Source organism: Macrobrachium nipponense, chromosome 5, assembly GCF_015104395.2.
Source record: "Macrobrachium nipponense isolate FS-2020 chromosome 5, ASM1510439v2, whole genome shotgun sequence".
In the NCBI taxonomy this organism is placed as follows: Eukaryota; Metazoa; Arthropoda; class Malacostraca; order Decapoda; family Palaemonidae; genus Macrobrachium; species Macrobrachium nipponense.
In genome coordinates this window covers 138,028,570-138,041,890 of record NC_061107.1, presented here as the reverse complement: position 1 = coordinate 138,041,890, position 13,321 = coordinate 138,028,570, and the positions used below count along the sequence as shown (strand labels likewise).

The following is a 13,321-nucleotide window of genomic DNA, read 5'->3' as shown; positions in this document are numbered from 1 at the left end:
TATTAAAGTGTGTGTGCATGTATGTAAACACAGTATACATCCAAATGTCTGAATCTAGGTTGTTAGCAATAATGTTTGTTTTACTTCAGTATGCCTGGGACCTTGCCGAGCACTCCAATACAATTTATTTTGCTCCAAACCCTTCAAACCAAATTTACTAAATCATAAGAGGTCTAGAAACAAGAAGGGGAAGGTTGGTAGTACATGTACCCCAAACCAAACTGTTGGTAAAGAAGGGGTCGAAACCAATTTGCCTGTAATATCAAGAGTTCCAGTGTCATCTTGATATGTTCATATTCTCAGTAGTATTATTGCATGGGCAGTTACTTTACAAAAACTTTGTCTCACTCCACCTATGGTATGCCTCAAAAATAAAAAAATCACTGAAATCTCTGAACATAACTTGATTCTCTTATACTTTCATTAAGTTTTATGAGGTCTCCCAGTTTCCCAACAAATTTATATTAATAAAAAAATTTCACTGACATACAAATGTCATCAAAATAGATACACATATTAAGAACATGCTGACCTCAGTCAGTCTGGAAAAAGAAAATAAAGTTTAATCAGACAACAGATTGAAGAATTATCTTTAACGTGCATTCAACAATAACACGACATGAACCCCTGACCTGGAACCCTAGTATACTAGTATATTACTATAAAACTTGATTTGCACTAATAGGTACTCACCTCTTCATTTATTTTATGACCATTCTCCTCTTGCATTTTAACAAAATCCCTAACAACGCGGTCTAAGCCTGGCGAAAAATGACGGAAGTATTTGTGATAGTCATACTTTACTGCTAGCGAGGCAAAAATAGTGTTGTTGACGAGAGCAGATCGTAGATCTGTCAAAGCACCAGGTGAATGCTGTCGCTTATCTTCATAAAGGTGTCGAGTTATTAGGTAGTCTAAAAAAAAAAAAAAAATATATCAATAGAATATACCTCCTGATATCTTAATAAAAAATCTACCTCCTGATATCTTAATAAAAATCTACCTCCTGATATCTTAATAAAAATCATCAGTTTACAATTAGATTTTTTTTATCTTGAGCCTTAGGCACGAATAAAACTACTGAATCCATAATTATGAATCATGAAAATTCAAATAAACACCCTTGCTACTTATATGACAATTATAAAACTCTTACCTAGTACTGCATCCCCCAAGAACTCCAACCTCTGATAGCAGTCTGTCAAACGGTTCTTATAATATGAAGCGTGTGTAAAGGCTTGTAAGAGGTATGAGCGATCACGAAAATGGTAGCCAATTTTTTCCTCAAAGACTTTATATCCACTCAGTAATAGCTCCAACTGTTTCTCTGTTTCAACAACTGGACAATGGTGAAGTGGTGACTGTGGTGGATCTAAATGCCCATAAATGATTTCTTCACTTGCTAAACCTTTTTCAATTTTATATGGCAGCACCTTGATCCCTAACCATGACATGAACAATAAAGCACCACGTGGACCACAAGTAGTCAGATAAGCACCGATTAAAGCTTCAACACAATCTGCAATACTTTTGTCAGGGATACTATGCTGTGTTAATAAATTATATGGGATGAAGATGGGGAGGTCATGAGGATTTTGTGTTGCCATTAACTCAGTGGTAACTTGTTCATTTTTGCTTCGTTTGATTTGCTCTGACCGTTCCTGTACCAACCTTCTTATTTCATCACTAGCTAAATCATGTAATCCTGGTAAATCAGCCATATTCCAATGACCAGCAGGAACTCCAGAGTCAATGAGAGCTTCCTCCAATTCACGAGGGACAAAATATCCAGGGGGCAACCAGTTATCATGGGGTTCAAACTTTGTAGCAACCATACATTCTCCCAAGCCCTTCCTCTTACCTAAACGATACAAATTAAGATTACTGACTTGTTTCGAGCGTAAATAACTGAGCTTGCCTTCGTGGCGCTGAGGATATGTACAATACAGGAAAGTGGTAATGGCATATTTGAGAAATGAATCTCCAATAGTTTCTAACCTTTCTAGATTGACCCCATCATTTGCATTTGACATGGTTAAAGCTTGCAGAATAACACTTGGAGAAGGTCCTGGATGGTTCAAGAGATCTGGTTGAAAGTCAAAACTGAACTGAATCTCATTATTGTCATTTTCCCATGCGGATATTTCAACACCAACATCCCGTATGGAAATGGTGAGGGTTTGTGTGCGATTCACAGTCAGAGCAACAGTTGAGGTAGATAGTTGAGCATTATCACAGCCTTTAGAAACCTTCTGTTCACAGCCTTGAAATGTAGATTTTGTAACGGATGCAACGTCCTTGCATGTTGTGACTTTATTATCACTCACATTCTTCCTGAATGTTTTTTCTATCACTAATGGGTCACTCTCTGACAAATAAGATGAACTTGACAATATTGATTCATATTTCTCATCTAGGTATTTCTGGAATTCTGTCTCCTTGGCAATCCTGATACTGTCATCATCACAAAAAGGCCAATGCAAATCAACCTCTTCATCTGATGACCCCTCGTCAGCAACCAGTCCAGAGCGACCCTTGCTCCCTTCTTCATCCCACTTGTCAATTTGACTCTTGTCATCATCTTCCATATCTGAAGAAACATCAGACTCACAGCCCTCTAAATCATCAGCTAAGCCTTGGAAGTCTCCATAGCCACCGTATGCATCGTAAGCTCCATAACCACCATAACTATTTTCTGGACCACTGAACATATCCCAACCGTCAGCTTCAAAATTAGATGGAGAACCCACACGGAATACTTCGCCACTCTCTTTGTGGCATCCACTTTTGGATCTACGTTCAGTAATACCAGTGCCCCAATCGGCACCTAACTCTCCTTCAACATCATCATTTGCTGTAAACCCATCCAACAGGGTTAGGTTATCTGGTAAAGCAACATTAGGATCAAAAGTGTCTATCTCAAAATCATCAGCTGTGCTCATATCAGCACTCATATCAAAAGGTGGTGTTGGTGGGTCCACAGCCATGTCATTTGACCAAGTGCCAATCTCCATGTCAATGCCATTTTTGGTGATTTTTTTCTTTGAAGGAGTAGGAGAAGAATCTGTAGGAGATTCCAGTTTCTTCTTCATCTGCTTATTGGTGTTGCTTTCATTTGCTTTTTCAAAAGATTCCTGCTGCTGTTGCTGCTGTTGATTTTCTTGGTTCTTCTTTAAGACATCAGCAAGACTCCATCCAAAATCTAATGGGGGCCAATCAAAATCTGAAAAAAAGAAAAAAAAAATAGTACACATACAATAAACCTTATGAAGATCAAAATTTCAGAGTTGGATTTTACAACGATCTGGATACCATCTTTGTTTTTTATGAACAAAGATAACTTATAACAAATGAAGTCTGAACTGTTGAATCAAATTAAATTGGAATATGTAAACAATTTTCAGTATTCATTTACACGGTGCAGTGAACATGACCTTCAGAAGAGCAGATAAATAAAAAAAAGTAATATTTAAGAGCTTTCACCGACATATACTGAGAGAAGTAGTTTTTAAAAAAATCTTATCGCTCACTTGTGACACACACAAAGTAAGTTCATTACATTTGTTACGTACAATGTACTACAACAAACATCCTCAGCACTCTTTAACTGACCTGGCTCTTTTTGCTCATTTAAAAAAAAAAAAAAAAAAGACACCCAACTTTGACTAGGAAAATTTACAAAATTATCCAGACCCTTCTTATAATAAAATTAGCTATACTACTGCCATTAAAAGCGTATCACAAGTAATCATACATCACTGTATTAAACTACTACATTTGAGTAAGAATGAGTTTCCATTTGTTATTATTCTAAGAAAAACAAAAAATAAACATAAATCAGGCGGTAAAAGTCACAAGTTTATTATTTTATTTTGTTTGGTGAACTGCACACTGTCAACTGTCTCAGTGTATTGAAGAAATGTCTTCAGGTGGTATGGCGTATTGACTGAATTTTTTCAAGTTCATTGATTGCATGTATTATTAGGTAAGCTATTCTGAAGTTGACATACCAGCAAACTGAGAATCTTGAACAGATTATATAGAATAACATACAGAGTATAAACTGCTCTGCCATGCTGCATAAGAACTTTTCTTACCTATTAGTTTCTCCATCAGTGTATATATACATATGTGTACGTAAACATATGCATCAAATTCAGGTGCACAATAGTAAGACAAGGGTTTGAGGCTGCCATAAAACAGTGAAAGAGGAGAAGAAACTAATAATAGGAGCTCATATGAATGGCAGGGTGGGAGAGAGGAGAGATGGGTATGAGGAGGTACATGGAGAGCATGGGTTTGGAATGAGAAATGAAGATGGGCATTACAGGCATTCCCTGGTTATCGGTGGGGGGTTCCATTCTTGGTGGAGTGCTCATAAGTGAAAACCACCATTCACTGAAAACTGGCTCTCTATGGTGCCAATAACCAGTTAATTGCACCTCATTTAGGTATATTATGGTGCCATAACTATTATCAGCACCAATAACCAAAACTTGGTGCATTTTGGTGCCATATACCACCAATTTTATGGCGGTAGACAAGTGTCATAAAACTGGATCCCCATTAACCGGGGACTGCCTGTATATATATATATTAGAGATGGCTCAGAGTTTTGAATTGCCTTGTATGAACACATGGTTTTAGAAGTTAAATAAGTACTTAACTTATGAAAGTGGAGGAGTGCAAAGGCAAATAGATGACATCTTGGTTAGAGGAGCTAACAAAAGCAATGTGACGCATTGCAAAGTGATCTTGGGAGAAGCATGTGTTAAACAACATAGGCTTGTGGTGATGGATTTTAAAATGAGAGGTTGGATGTTCTGAGACATGGCAAAAAGGTCCATCATTGGTTTTCCCCAAAACCTTCCACAGATCTAAGCAAACCAGTGGATCCAAGGTCCATTCCGTCAAGAGGACTTTTCTCCAATACCTTAGTTCGCCTGCTAAAACATTAATCCTTCTTTGGATAAACCTGGTAATTATCCTGGTGTCGTTCTGGTCTGCCCATAAGAGAAGGTCCCTCGCTGTTTTGCTATGTAAGAGCGTGCTGTCATATTGTCAGAGTGGACTACGATCGTCTTGTTCTTTACTTTTAGAGAGGACTGAATTGCCTTGAGATCTTCCACATTTATTTGGAATGGCCTTTATTCTGGGAACCATATCCCTGAAAGAAAGCACCCCATCCCAAGTCCGATGCATCTGAGAAGTTTAGGTCTGGGTCAACGGAAAAAAAGGAGACTTTCCTTGAGAATATCTTTCCTTGGAGTTCCACCAGATAAGATCCTCCTTTATTACCCTTGTCACTGGAAACACATATGAGTCTGAAAGAACCTTCCGGTTCCAGCTCGCTTTCAAAAAGAACTACGGGTCCAAGATGTAGTCTGCCCAGATGTACGAACTGTTCCATTGATGATAGAAAACCAAGGAGGTTCACCCAATTGTTGGCTGAGCATTCTTCCAGAAAAAGAATCTCCTGAACCTTCTTTATGCAAGATTCTATCCTTTTTGGAGTCGGAAAACCCGAAAATCCTGATACACTATTACCATCCCAATATTGAATCATCTGAAAGGGGATCAATTGGGACTTCTAGAATTCCTAATTCCTGTACTAACAAGAGACTCTTCCCAAAGTCCTCTGTGCACTGACCCTCTGAATGGGCTCTGAGAAGCCAATTGTCCAAATACAGGGAGATCCTCACCTGCTGTAGGTGTAGCTACTTTGCAATGGGAGCCATTTCTCTGATGAAAACCTGAGGAGCAGTCAAAAGACCGAAGCAAAGAGCCCGAAATTGATAAACCTTTCCCTCGAACACAAACCTGAGGTATTTCTTTGAGCTGGGATGAATAGGAACGTGGAAATATGGATCCAGCAGGTCTAAGGACATCATCCAATCTCCTGGGCGAATGGACGACAGGACTGATTGGTTTGTTTCCATCTTGAATTTTGTCAATGCGAAGACGTTGAGAGCGCCGACATCCAAGATGGGCCTCCAACCCCGATGACTTGGGGACCACGAACAGACAGTTGTAAAACCCTGGAGAATGAAGGTCCTGCACTGGCTCTATTGCCCCCTTTTCTAAATAAGACACCACTTCTTCAGCAAGCACCGAAAACTTCTCTAACCCTTGTGAGTAAGCGGTCAAGATGAGTGGCGTGTTGACTAAGGGAGGCCTTTTCTGAAAGGACATGATATAACCTCCTTTCAGGACCTTCACTATCTAGGCCTCTGCTCCCTGTTCCTGCCAAACCTCCCAAAATGAAAGAAGTCTGGCTCTGACTCGAGCAAAGAGGATGGACTCCTCACTTGCTAGAGGAGCCTTTAGCAAAGGTCTTTTTGACTGCTTTTAAGGTGAAATGAGTACTTCTTCTGAAACAGAAGGATCTCGCTCTGGACCGAAATGGCTGTGGCCTCAAAGGAAGAGACTGCTTTGAACTCACAACAGGCATCTCTTTAGCTTTCTTGGTGGACTGAGCAAGAAGATCCTGGGAGCTTTTCTTCTGCAACTCAGAACCTAGGTCGAGGACTGTTGCCTGGGTAAAAAGGTGTCTTTTATCCAGCAGAGAATACAGGAACGCCAATCTATGAGTAGCCGCAACTCCCTTAGAGGTGTATGAGAACCAGAGCTCCCTCTTCTTCAGAGTACCTAACATATAAAGGGAAGCTAGTTCATGGGAGCCATCTGTGATTCCCCTATCAATACATGATAAAACTCCAAACCAGTCCGACAAAACATTCTCGGGCAAGACCGAGCAAGATCTAATTTTACGGGCCAAAGCACCCACTGCCCAATCAAGAAAGTTCATCACTTCGAACATTTTAAAGAGGTTCTTGAGTAGATATGCAAGTTCCGAAGCCAAAAACAAAATCTTGGCCGACGAGAAAGCAGAGCGCCTGGCCAAATCTACTAATCCCAAGAAGTCTCCCTGGGAAGAGGCACAGATTCCCAAGGAAGGCGCCTCTTTAGTGGCAAGCGAGAGACCTCCATCTCAAAATCTTGGAGGGAGGAAAACTATAAGGGGTCCTGCCTTGATCCCTCTATTCTGCTAGCCACGCTTCTATGTCCTAAAATGCCTTCTTTGCCGAAGAAAAAACACCATCTTTGGTAAGTTGGAGGAAGCAGACAAAGGCAAATCAATTACTAACGTTGACGTGGGTGACGAGGGAGTTATAGGCGAATAGAAAGTCTGATAAGAAGCCAACAGGAACTTCATTATGGTGACATAAGCCGAATCAGAAGCTTGGTCCTCTGCCTCTTCCTCTTCCAATGGAATGAGAGAAAGACTCGCAGGTGCTTGAGTTGTGTCTGCAACCTGGGGAGTCAAGAGCTACGACAGGCATTGAGCGCCACTGACGATGACAACAGGAAGAGGAGTCTTCGGAACTTGATAACTTATTCACTTCCAAAGACAGACCTTTCCAGCGGTTCTCTGTTGCAACCTGAGAAGCTACAACAGGTTGAACTGAGGGGGTGACTGCTCATGGGCAGATCCCACCAACCTGCCTTGGGCTACCCGTTTGACACATCCCATATACTGGGAAGTATGCCAATGACTTTGCCTGGGAATGTTGATGGGACGCACAGCCACCTCCTATACTTAAACTGCACTGTCACTTTTTGCCTTGTCCATCAGGACTTTCACTGATGAACCAAGCTGTTCCATCGTCTGAACTAACAGAGAAAAACATTTTTCGAGCTTTGCTTCTAGCTGGTGATGAGGTTGGGATCGGAAGTGTTGGAGCCTGAAACTTGAGAAGGTGGTACAGCACGAGAACTAGGAACTGGAGCTAGAGAAATAACAGGAATATTCAAACCTGATGATCCCTGACTCATTGATTTTGAAGTAGCTCTAAAGTCCGACATGCTGAAGAGTTAGTAATCAAGTCCAAGAAAAACTATCTTTTTCTTTAGTAGCAAGAACCTAAAACTAAATAGATATTGCAGAATCACCAAATGTTGAAAAAAGAAAAGGAAAGGTCAAGAATTCCAGAATTAACTGCAGCTGACAACCAGTCTGTAGCCATCAGCTGGCAGAAACAAACTGAGCCCTTTCTCCAGTGGTTCCTTTCTTACCCCGAAAGTGGGCAGGGTCGTTGTTGCCTAACCAAAACAGAACAGAAAATTATAGCAATCTGCAAATTTTGGAAATCAACTGCCAGGGGAGTGAAACTATTAGCTATATAATTGCTGGGTAAGTCCAATAATTAAAACTTTGAAGTTAGTGTTAGATTATACCAGGGGTCAACATTAAGTTCATTTTTGTTTGTGCTGGTCATGGCCATGTTGAGTGAAGAGATAAGGAATGAAGAGCTGTGAGTTGTTGTATGCTAATGATCTAGTGACTACTACTGAAAATGAGGAGGGGCTGGAGAGTGGCAGGAGTCATTAGAGAGGGGTGGCTTACAGATGAATGTGAATAAAACAGAGGCTTTGGTGAGCAGTAGGGAAGATAGCCAAAATAGTAATGCAAGAAAGAAAAGGCTCAATTATAAAACGAGCGAAAAGGTTGAATACTTAGGATCTACTTCAAGACCAGAGAGAGCATGTGAGGCTGAAGTTGACAGTAGGATAAAAGCTTCGTGTGTGGAGTATATGTGATAAGAAAATGCCAATCAAGCTACAAGCCAACATATATAGCACAGTGATAAGGCCAGTGTTAATGTATGGATTGGAAATGTGGGCTCTACAAAGAAAAGAGGAAGTAAAGTTTGAGAGAATAGAGATGAGAATGCCGAGGTGGATTATGGGAATATCACTGATTGAGATTGGAAAATGATGAATTAAGAAGGGCAGGCTTAGTAAAGATTACAGAGGTGGTAAGAGTGTCACGACTGAGATGGTATGGGCATGTGTTGAGGATGGATGACAAGGAGTGAAGAGAGCTTGGGAGGAGCCTGTTAGAAGAAGACCGAGAGGGAGACAGAGAATTAGATGGTGAAATTAAGTGAAGGAAGATATGGAGAGAAGAATTTTGGTGGAGGATGACGCCTTTGACAGAAGGCAGTGGAGAAGGCACATCAGGCAACTGACCCCTTAATGTAGGGATAACAGTGGGAAAGAAGATGGTATATACTTGCTGTACCTTTACTGAACTTCCTCTCTCACACTGGGTTGATTTTTATTCATATGGTAAGGCCAACGTAAATTTACGAATCTCTACATCATCCAAAACACAATAATCTACTTCAGCTCAGTCAAAAATCATTGGCTGATATCTTGAATAAATAGATAATGAAATATGTTTACTGATGATGTTCTAAAGGGTCCACAGTAATACAAAGTGTTGCGAGTCCGTGTATAATTTTTAAAACTTTACAAAAACTTTCAAACTCTTCCCTGAAGATGAACCCAGGGAAGGGTTCGAAAGCTTTTTGTAGTTTTAAAAATTATATGCGGACTCGCAACGCTTTGTATTATTGTGGACCCTTTAGAACATTATATATACTCTCACGATAGAGAGTTGTTCCCAATTTACTGATAATATTATAGAACACATTTTATTACACACATTACTACAGTTGCTTAAAAAAGTGCATTTACATGCCATCTGTCTGCTATATGAAATGTTAATAGCATTACCATCATGTTCTTCCAGCAAGCACAGCATTACACATGAAATTTTTTTTTTTTTTTATATACATATCCACATATATTTTGTGGTGGCTATGGCTACATGGGAATATTACCACATTATGGATGGTGCAAATGTAGATACGTAACTGCATAATAATGTAATATATTGTACTACTCACTCCTATTACTTATGGTCAAACAACACCAACTTACCTTGAGGTAGAACTTCAAGTCCAAGACCCACTTCACGTGCTACACACAAACGGAGTTGATCAGCAAGAAGTAATGCATTGATTCGGTACAATATTGTGGGTAAACACACAGCTTTACGCCAAAGAGAAGCAGGGAATGGATGTATTGTACATAATTCAGGTACCAGGATTTGCTTCTGCTGCAAATTCTCACGTTTTGCTCTCTTGGTTTCTTCTGATGTGGTAGGGAGTGCTACACCTTTCCTACAAATATGACAATTTATTACTTCAAACTACCTATTTCTGCAGATTACTGTATCAACATATCAAGAATTGATTTATCAGCACATGAACTCCCCTTACAAACTGCTGAAACCTCTTACCTATTAACATGCCTAGGAGTGAGGAGATTAAGTCGACCAGATGTGTGATCTACATCCAGTAGCGGCTGGCTCAAGTTACATATCTGAAGGCCATACTTAGTTAAATAATATTTTTCAAAAGTTTCAAATCCAGCATCTGGAAAATCACTCTGTGGGTTGAGGTGAGTGCAGATTTCGGCAACATAGAAGTACTGAAAAAAATAAAATGAGGGAAGTGGGTTAAAGCATTTAGGTCCTTTGACATACTTCTTTGGTGTAAAAGTTAAGAATAAAACAACCCATAACTTGCAATATACACCAGGTCTATAAACAGGCAGTCCCCAGTTATTGGCGATCCGGTTTTATGGAGTTTGTCTAGCGCCGAAAATCAGCAATATTTGCTGCCCAAATGCACCGATAATACATACAGTATTGGCGCCAATAAATGCCTGACAGAGGCTCCATTAACTGGTTATTGGTGCCAAAATCCAATTATTGGCACCAATAAGCCCCAAAATTACCGATTTTAAGTAATCAGTGAATTTTGCTTAGCATCAAGCCATCGGAATGGAACCCCGCTGGTAAGTGGGGACTGCCTGTATATGTGAATCTGGTAGGCTAATGTTTACTCAGACTCCAGTACCAGGCTATGCCTAATGAAACCTCCCATGTGCTATAATATCACTGGCATTTACTAGAATTCACCATCATCATATATGCTACTGTTATATTATTGCAGTAAAATCCCACATAAACAGCACCCTTGGGACCAAAGGGTTGGTGATTATTTGAAATTGGCAATTCAAAGAGGATTCATTTAAAATGCAAAACGAATATCATACACTGTCCTTTTGTCATTCATTACCAATAAACAGGGCATAATTCTGATATTTTTTTCTTTCGGTCAACTAATTCCCAACATTTTGACCCTTGCAGTCTGGCCTATATATTAAGCACACCACTAGACTGGGCTAAATTAAGGATGGAAAAAGAAAGAAAGAAAAAAGTTAATGGAAAGAGGAAGATATGCATATGCAAATGGTATATAGAAAAAAAAATTCTAAATTTTCTTTTACCTTCCATGCAAGTTGAAAGCAAATAAAATGAAAAACTTTTAAATATAATTTTTAAAAAATGGTAACCAATTTAATTTTTTTCATTTGTTTGTAAATCTAAGCACTCATCACTTCATTGTCACCATCAGAATTACCTGTCAGAGGTGAAAAGGATGAACAGGACCTATATGAAATATTTCCTGCTACATCTAAGCCAGTTTTGTTTTCTCTCATAAATTACAGTAAAATTATTATTTAGACAACTATTCCAGCAGTTCTGGTTGCATGCTGAGTCCAAATCTTTTTCTGCCACACAGGAGCTATATTTTTCAATATCATTAAATACATGCAAAATAATGTTTGTTCTTAAAATTCCCTTATGAAAAGAGAGTTCTTATATCCCCAGAGTACAAACAAGAGCCACAAAGTTAATTCCATCCATCAGGCAAATAGGTTACCAAAGACGACTAGAGCGCCTGAACATGTATGGCTTAGAAGCGTGACGATTGCGAGGACAACTAATAGAAATATTCAAAATACTGAAAGGCATACCAAAAGTAAACAGTAACCTTTTTACATTAAACAAAATCCAGACCAGATATAATGAATGGAAACTAGAACTGAAGAGATACAACACATCCCATTATGGGAACTTCTTTACATATAAAATATGTGACACCTGGAATAAACTGTTACCAGAAGTTGTGAACAACAACAGTGTGGAAGAGTTTACAAGAAAGCTAGACAAAATCACTGTGAATGAATATTAAACATGCTCCTAGAGATAAGTGAGCACATGATGTCTCTCCGGATGGACTAACAAAGTCTTTGAGACATCCTAATCCTTGTAACTCTTCTGGGTACTGGAGAGCTCCTCCTTGAAGGACGAACGTCATCTCGTCCCCTTGAAGGACCATGCCCCTGAATGTGGGACCAGAAACATGCAGGTCTCGTAGCAATTGCATTACCAACCTGAGGGACCGCCACCTTCATCTTCTTAATTGGAGCCTTGTCATCCTTACAACGAACTCAGACAGGTTTCGGAGACATAGAACCAGTGAGAGGCATCTGAGGAGAAGGGGGAAGATTATCCTTTCCAAGCACACAAACGTGAGAGAGAGTGTCACGTCCTTGTATGTGAAGACAGAACTCACATCTGTGTGGGGATGGAGATAACACATCTCTCACGCTCCCAGGCGAACCAACACAGTCCTCAATCCTCCAATGTCTAACTCAAGTGCGAGGATGTGGGACAAAGGCGAAGGCAACGATGAAGAGGGGACCCATGGTAGGCCTAAGGAGTCCCACACAGACACCATCTTGTGAGTATCAGTCTCAGTAACAAAGGTAAAAAGATGGTGCTGCCTCCTCCCTCCCCAAAAGAAACTTCTCCCCAAAAGAGAGGGGGCAGAAATAAGCAAATATCACCTGGTTATTCAGCAACGGGACCAACGGCCTTACGTGACTTCCGAACCACGTCGAGTGTGAACTTCTATCACCAGAAAAACACATCTCTAACCCCTCAGTGGAATGCCCGAGAATCGAACTCGCGGCCACCCAGGTGGCAAGTCAAGACCATACCGATCACGCCACTGAGGCGCTAATATGGTGAAGTCAAGTAGTAATAGTTTCGTCATTTATATGAACTTCAGAGGGTTTCTTAGGCAAGATGGCACATCAATTTAGCCTCACCTGTGGCTGATCTTGGTTTCGATACCATGGCATGACAACTGCATCCTCATAAAGACCATGCTCAAAATGAAATTTTTTCCTGGCTGCATCCTCAGGAGGAACTGGTCTTGGGTCACCTTCCATCTCTATCTCTTTTATGAAATCCCAGTCGATTCCCTCATAGCCAACAACTGAAATTATATGATTAAGTAGTAAAAGTACTATTCTACAATCAAAAAAGAAAAAAAATAAATTCTGGTATTTTGGACATCAATGGTATCTAATGGCACTTCAATATGCCAGCACAACATTTATGGTAATGAGATAACACTGGTGTGTTTTGGGTAAAGAGGAGAATGTTTACATAGTGCAGGTTTTTTTTTTTATACAACAAAGGATATAGTTTACATGGAACTTGTGTTAATCAAAATGATCATATTAAAAAAATAATTAATTTCAAGACAAT

The 13,321-nt window shown here is 39.8% G+C and overlaps 1 protein-coding gene across 1 annotated transcript in view; it reads right to left on the bottom strand.

The window, feature by feature from the left end:
• The window catches only part of LOC135215665 (endoribonuclease Dcr-1-like), a 178,889-nt gene that overhangs the window by 19,508 nt on the left and 146,060 nt on the right, over positions 1-13,321 (bottom strand). The window contains exons 5-9 of the mRNA XM_064250609.1: positions 12,877-13,046; positions 10,151-10,341; positions 9,790-10,031; positions 1,157-3,223; positions 694-914 (exon numbers count right to left, since the gene is read on the bottom strand). Of these exons, the coding sequence (XP_064106679.1) occupies positions 694-914; positions 1,157-3,223; positions 9,790-10,031; positions 10,151-10,341; positions 12,877-13,046 (2,891 nt within the window). The remainder of the gene's footprint in view (positions 1-693; positions 915-1,156; positions 3,224-9,789; positions 10,032-10,150; positions 10,342-12,876; positions 13,047-13,321) is intronic.